A 7,301-nucleotide genomic window follows, 5' to 3' on the forward strand; every position below is an offset into this window, starting at 1 on the left:
TGCGAGGGTGGGGGGGCATGATGCAGCTCACTTGGCATCTGAATATACATTTCCTCAAAGGTATGTTTAATCTGAAAAGAGCTTCACTGAGTGAGAAGTAGTGGAGCTCAGCAGACTGCTTAAGTTTCACTTTCACTTTCACCCGAGAGCCTGCAGGAGTCATGGGCGGGGTGTGTGGGGAGGGGGGAGGGGGTACGCTCTGCCATGAGGAAGTTCGGCTTAAAGACACGTCCCAGGGGCGTTTCTGGTCCCCACCTGTCGTTTTGCTCCTCAGCATGGCTTCCTAAAAACGCTGCAGGATTTCTCAAACATGCATGAATAAGTCAAAGCAAGGCTTTAGGCATGCTTTTTTTATGAGAGCATAACATTATAACACGATATAAAACTCAAAAAAGTTGATTTTACATGATATTGCCCCTTTAAATTACGTCCAGATTAGAGTTGGGCAAAATTGTTTCATGTGAAATTAAATCGTCAGAAAAGCTGTCAACAATTAATATTTGCCACTTTGCAATTACTGCAGTGAGTGCCATGTGATGATGTGTTTTTGTGCTTAATGCACTCTATGAAGTGCGCACATGTGAAATATTGCATTACAGCTTTCTAATTTAACCTGTTAAAATGAAGAAGTTAGTTATATGGATGATTTTCAAGTACAGTTATAAAACATAGTTTAATGGATTTAGATTTAAAAATATACAAGTGGTATTGTCATTTACTAATCATCATATTAATAGTTATCGGCTAAATGCCCACAATTATTCGTGATTAATTTTTTTGCAAATATCTCCCAACCTTAGCCCAGATGTTAAATCCCTCCACGAGCCACACTTGGTTTTATCAGTGAGAATTGGTCAAAGCTGTTTAAGTTCCACCTGGATATGCATAGCAAATCAGAGCTTTTAACACAAAGCCTTTGACTCAGACACAGCAGGGCGGTTCTAATCTTTTGACCGCTACAGGTCCTGCTTAAGTGTTCTCGAGCTAAAAGCTAAAGCACAGCCATCCTCTTGACCTGCCTCACTCTTTACAAAATCACTCGTTCTCAAGCGAATGATGAGAAACACATCTCCTGTAAAAATGTGGATTAAAATCAACATTTTTCTAAGCTTCATTTTCCACATCAAATCTTCTATTATGGTTTTTATAACAAAATGTTCATCTGAACATTTAGGACAAAAGAAGAGTCCTAACATTTAAACAAGACAAACTTATCAAGCAAAGGCACCAAAATGTAAACTATTGTAATGCCTTCAACAACTGAGCACAGGGAGACGTTACCAACAGAGCTTCGTCTGCCTTGGTGACCCTTTCGTCCCATTGTGGCCTTGGTCTCGTAGGCGACCAGCAGGCCCTATTTCCAGATCCTGGTTAACATGGTTACCAATGATCCCTGTAGGTCCATTTGCCACCGTACCAGAGTAGGAAGTAACGACGGGAAAGCCTCTTTCGCATGGAGTGAACGAGCACGATAATCCTTTCAGTGTCTGCTCTGCAACTCCACCTGCTGCTAATCCATAACCTGTTAATCCTAAAGGCATGACACACATGCACTCCAACGGAAATTACACTAATTGTACCCATCAGCATACTGGAAAAACAATACACTGATCAACACTAGCTGCACTTACACACACAGCCAGGTGAAGGCACATACCTTAATGCCAGAGAAGGTGAATGACACCAACATGCAGCTTCTCCCCCGTTCTCCATGCAGTGTTCCTCCTCACATGCCGCACGCAGACATGCACGTGTTTTTAAGGCATGCATGTTCGTACTGAAAGTTTACTCGTACAACTCTAGAAAAGTTGGAATGTTGTGTAAAATAAAAAAAATAAAATAAATAAAAAAAGAATGCACTGATTTGAAAATCTCAAACCCACTTTTTATTCATACTGGAACTAGTTAACATCAAATGTTTGAACTAAGAACATACTTTTTTTAAGGCAACGTGTTGAAAAGTTGTGACGTTAACMAAAGGCTGTAAGAGTAAGTGGTACGTAKATATATAAAAAAACATCTGGTGGAGAATTTTGCAACTAATTAAGTTAATTAAGGTCAGTAAGAGGACTGCATTTTAGAGAGGCTGCTTCATCATCTTCATCATCATCTTCAATGACAATTTTCAGTTTGTGGTGTGAAACTGTGGAACAGTTTGAATGTGGAATTAAAACAATGGGCCTCATGCAAGAACCGTTCGTAYGCACAGATTTGTTCTTAAGTTGTGCGTACGAGTGATTTAGGAGAATTTGTGGCATTCACCAATGTTTTCGTATTCTAAGATTTTTTTCAGATACGAACAAAATTCACGAGTGGTCCAGACCTGTCGTATATTTTACGAGCAGTCAGTCTGCTGTTATCCAGATGGGTTTTCTTCACTAATAACTTTATATTTCGTTAGTTTGAAGATATTTTGAGTTGAAAATAAATCACACTCCATAATTATGTTGACAATAGGCTATTCTGCTTGAATTAGAGTTATAATTTTAAATGTAATAATTTAGACTAACAATATAAATTGTCCGTCTGGCTTATCCGCTATCGTGTGCGGGGGGGCAGCAGAAAGACCCCGCTCTCCCCAGCGACACCTTCCAGCTCGTACTGGGGGACTCTGAGACGTTCCCAGGCCAGAGGGGATACACAATCCCTCCAGTGAGTCCTGGATTTTCTCCAAAGTGCCAGACTTATTTTGAAAACATTTTAAAATGCTTATTTCAAACCCACATCTGATACCACCTGCGACCGCGCGGCGTGCGCGGGCGCGGGGGGTGGGGGTACAGTGCGCAGCGCTGCGGCTTCTGAACAAATGAAAATGATTTAACACAGTTGTTTATACTTTTAGCAGCTCTTTTTATTCCACAGCTGACCTGCTAAAAATGACAGATTTTCTTTTCTGGATCTCTGACAGACGGACTTCAATCTCTGAACTCGTAAAGTTCCTCTTTTTAATTATCACTGTCATTTTCATGAATGGACACTTCCTTGTATCTGAGGCAGGAAACATAGCCTTATATGGTGTTTTTGGGGTGGTATTTATGCTAATCTCCTCTCGCGTGCACGAGCAGCTGGATACGAACAGGTGGAATTTACGCAGCTCATTTACGCACKTTTCCTGAAGATAGAAGAGTTTGTTGAATCTGACGTGACATGTTCGTACGAACCCTTTGTACGAACAAAAGTACGAGAAATTTAGGATAAGAATACGAACATGTTCTTGCATGAGGCCCAATGTCCAAACATTAAACAATTTAAACTTTTGTATAAGGAAATGTTTACACAAAATATGAGGAACTGTCTTGATGTATTGTGTTGTTGTTGTTGCACAGCTTTGTTAGTGTCAATGTTATAATTTTGTTGTTGTTGTTGTTATTGAATAGATGAGAAATATATATTTTTGAAGTTGCTGGAGAAGGGGTGGGTTTTGATAAGTTTATACTTCTACCCACGCCTTTTCACCTTTCATTTTTTAATTGTATTGTTTTAATTTCATTTGCCGAAATTTTATTTGTAATATGATGTGTTCAAAAAAAATTACAATACTTTGAAAATCCCATCATCTGCACGTCATAATTTTGCCAAAATATTTCTACAGTCTGGAAAAGCTGCCTATCTGATGGTAATAGGGGTGCATTARTGCCTATATGGCACGAGCAGCTTACACAACTAGAAAGGCATCTTTAAATGCAGAAAATTTCAGAAAAAAAATGATATCAAAAAAGGTATTAGGACTATTGCACAGCTATAATCCTACAGCAAGAACGGGACAATGTTTCCCTCCAAAAAATCTTTACTTTCTTACAGGTTTACTGTTTTTAAAAAAGATGGGATGTTTTACAGTGGAAAAGATTAAAGCTGCACGATACATCATTTGAGCATCGTCATTGCAAAGTTCAGKTGCGCAATAGTCACACTGCAGGTCCTGCGATGTACGAGACAAATTAAATTAACGAGTCATCTAGGAACTAAAGCACTAAACGGTCACGTGTTACAGCTTTTATTTTGACGGGTTTCTTCTGCAGGCGGAAGCGAAACGGCTTTGTGTAAAAAAACTAAAATAAAATAAATAAGCTAAAACTTTCATTTTGTTGTGAAACTTCCGGGGCAATAATGGCAATGTTTCGGAGAAGTGTTGGTGAATTCCTGAGTTGTGGAGGAAGATGAAGAGAACTTGACAAAAACGAGAAAGATGAGCAAATTCGCAGAATACTGGAGGAAAAGAGCTTAAAAACAGTTAGCGTGAATGCTACTATTAAAGCATGACGGAATGAGATAGTGGTAAAATGCAATTCACCTTTATACATGATCGAAGAAGCATGTGTTCAGCACAATAAAAGATAATAATTACAGACAAAACAGTACTGTATATCAGGGTTAGAAAAAAAATCACATCAGTTTTTCCCAGTATTGTGCAGCCTTAGTAAATATAATACTGTCATATCATTTTGGTGAAGTGTTTCTGACAAAACATTTAAAATGACCCCAATTTGTCAATAAGAGTTTCACAACTTTATAGTTTCAACATTTAAAATGTTTACTATGTTCCCTTGTGATCAAAGCGTGGGTGCATAAGAGTTGTTAATCACTGTGATTTGCCCTTTTTAAATATATTTTATTTTTTTAGATTTTTACACAACTTTCCAACCTTTTCAGAAGTGAGTTTGTATTTATCCGTCTTCAACCAGCATGTTCTGGTGTACGTATCACTACTGCCTACGAGCACATGCAGGGAGGAGGTGAAATCCTGTCCAGCGTTCATCACTCCAGGCCCCAATGAGCTACAGTTTATTCTAACGATCGGTATTCACCTGTTCTGCTGTAAACCAGAACCAGAAATTGTAGCTCTTGAGGGCCAGGGGTTTTGGCGCTCCTTCATGCACCTTTTAGGGGCTCCGGACAAAAAAAAAAAAGGGGGGCATCATCCAGCCTAGTTTGAGCAAACTCACTTTTGTCAAACCTGTCTGTGAGGCGGGCACACATGGTAGCGCTGGCACCCTGGTCCTGCAGCTCAGAAGCCTCCTGCCTAATGGTGGTCAACACTAACTGCTCTGTGGGTGCCACAAGTAGCCGCATTGAGGAAAAACACAAAACAAAACAACAACACACAAGACAACAAGTCATTATACATGTAGATGACAGTGACTGAACTGTAAATGTGTCTGAATGTGTGTTTACATTTACAGTAACATGAGATTCAAATGGAAGATGTGGCTGAGAAGGGGACTTTAACCTGCCCAGGAGTGCCCCCTTGTGGCCTGCAGGTGTAAATATAGAGTTTCTGTAATTTCTCAAATCCCTCCCAAACAGCATCTTCAGCATGAAGCCAGGCATGACAAGTCATTATCTCAGCAAAACAGAGCTGACAGCTGGCCGATACGCACGACTCATGTAAAATTAGACACACCAACAATGATACAAGACGTGAACTTTTCTTAATAAAAAGTTACATCAATCTGATAGTCGTATCCATCAGGCTTTCTGAACCAGTGTTGCTTTATGGGATTGTTTTAATGCTCACCTTAAAAAGATAAAAGCAGTCACTATTACAAACATGTTTATGCTAAATAAAATTTTAGGTCTGCTCCTGAAAATTGGGCATAAACGTGACCGACTGCAGACGTAGTGAGCACCTGAGATGTGGCAGCTTGCTAATTGGAGCAAAGCGCCGGGAGGTCAGGCTGCAAGAGATTAAAGGTAGAGACAACATCAAGAACCCAGTACTCCAGTTTATGATACAGTATGCTTTAACTTTAAAGTATTTGCAGTGAAGCTTTTAAAGCATATAAAAAAATACACTTGAAACAGGGTCAGTGGCTGACACAAAATATTCTATTTGTGACAGCAGTATTTATCTATTTTTTCTCATCAAATGAGAATTTTTTTCTGATAAAAAAAAGTCTTAAGAGTCAAAAGATCCAGTGATTTTTTTTCTTTTTCCTTTTTTAACTAACTAAATAAATTCTGACTAYAGTCATGAATGGCCCAGCTGACACATATGTGTGCACAATTTGTCCTGCTWTCTATTTCTGGAACCTGCAAGAAACAGTAGTATCAAAGAAAACAAAACATCCTGTCAGTTGTCATTAAAAACACTGAAAGGGACAAATGCATGCTCTTTATTTTCAAAATGATTCAATTAAAAATCTGTTCGCCCTATGTGAAATCATCCAATGCACGCACATGTTCAAATAAATAAGAAAGGTTATGGAGGGCCTTAAGGTGAAGGAAGGCTGGGTCAGGAGGTCTGCAGCTAATAGGATGCTATTAGATTGGTTCTGCAGATGCTTGCTTTGGACATAGGAGCACAAAATGACCCAATCCAGACAACTTATAGATATTTTTGGTTATAAACAACCTTGAAAACATGATTAATACAAAACGTATGATAATCATCTCTTGAAAATGGATTTATAAACAACCCAATTTAACTGTTAAATAATAAAAATCCAGGTGCAACTATATTATATAATGTCAGTATTGTGTTAGAGATCATGAAGTGCAATTATCCCAGTCGTGAGGTACTTTATTCTATCCAGAGGTCATATATCTTTGCCACATAAAAATATCAGTCTAGACTAGAAGATAAAAAGCAGACTTCCCCTGCGTGTCCTTGCATATCTAAATGTTTATGCCAAGAAAAAGAAAACATAACTGTAACTGTTGAAGGAGAATTGTGGCTCAACATGAACTGAACGCTGCAGTCCGTGACAATTAGAACTCCGTTTCATTATGCTAATCACACAACGGTTCGTTTACAGGCCGCAGTGTTCTCTGAAGTGACGGAGCCTGGGAATGAATGACACCACAAAATGTCGAGCCGAATGAACCCCAACCGACCGGGCCGACAATCGATGGATTCGTGTGGATGGTGGGATCTCTTACCTCCCTCGCTGTGTATCTTCTTGGCTCTTCGGTTGAAATACATCTTGCCGGTGGATGTGGGGTATGATGATGAGTGTCGGCGAGGCTGGGACGAGGAAGAGGCCGGAGCGGTGACATGCTCACGGCTCACCGACAGGCTCCCAGAAGGGTGCTCCGGGCCCGGTTTGCGGTCCTCGTACCTCCTGCGGCTGCTTGGTAATCATAATTTCTCCCTTGAACCCCCGAGGTTACGACGGACGTCGGCTTTCGTCGGCGTCAAATGAAACGGAAGGAGAGAATGTTGTACTTCCGGTAAGTATTTCAAAAATAAAAGCGCACCAGGAAGTCTTGTTTTTTTTGGCTGATCTTTTAATAAAAACAATAAAAATAATTTAAAAAGGAAAAGAAACTGTGTGATTTTTGTTAAAAATCCTATTTTACCC

The 7,301-nt window shown here is 39.6% G+C and overlaps 1 protein-coding gene and 1 long non-coding RNA gene across 4 annotated transcripts in view; one reads left to right on the forward strand and one right to left on the reverse strand.

The window, feature by feature from the left end:
• atp8a2 (ATPase phospholipid transporting 8A2) overlaps window positions 1-6,961 on the reverse strand; it is a gene marked incomplete at its 3' end in the record, with an annotated part of 62,001 nt that extends 55,040 nt beyond the window's left edge. The window contains 2 exon segments of the mRNA XM_014002237.1: window positions 4,944-5,045; window positions 6,880-6,961. Coding sequence (XP_013857691.1) covers window positions 4,944-5,045; window positions 6,880-6,922 — 145 coding nt within the window.
• LOC106513420 (uncharacterized) overlaps window positions 1-7,249 on the forward strand; it is a 13,385-nt gene extending 6,136 nt beyond the window's left edge. For all 3 annotated transcript variants that reach the window (XR_001309779.1, XR_001309778.1, XR_001309780.1), the window contains one exon: window positions 6,756-7,249. This is a non-coding gene — a long non-coding RNA (uncharacterized LOC106513420). The remainder of the gene's footprint in view (window positions 1-6,755) is intronic.
• Window positions 7,250-7,301: the final 52 nt, after the last annotated feature.

The sequence above is a fragment of the Austrofundulus limnaeus genome, unplaced genomic scaffold (assembly GCF_001266775.1).
Source record: "Austrofundulus limnaeus strain Quisiro unplaced genomic scaffold, Austrofundulus_limnaeus-1.0 Scaffold12, whole genome shotgun sequence".
In the NCBI taxonomy this organism is placed as follows: Eukaryota; Metazoa; Chordata; class Actinopteri; order Cyprinodontiformes; family Rivulidae; genus Austrofundulus; species Austrofundulus limnaeus.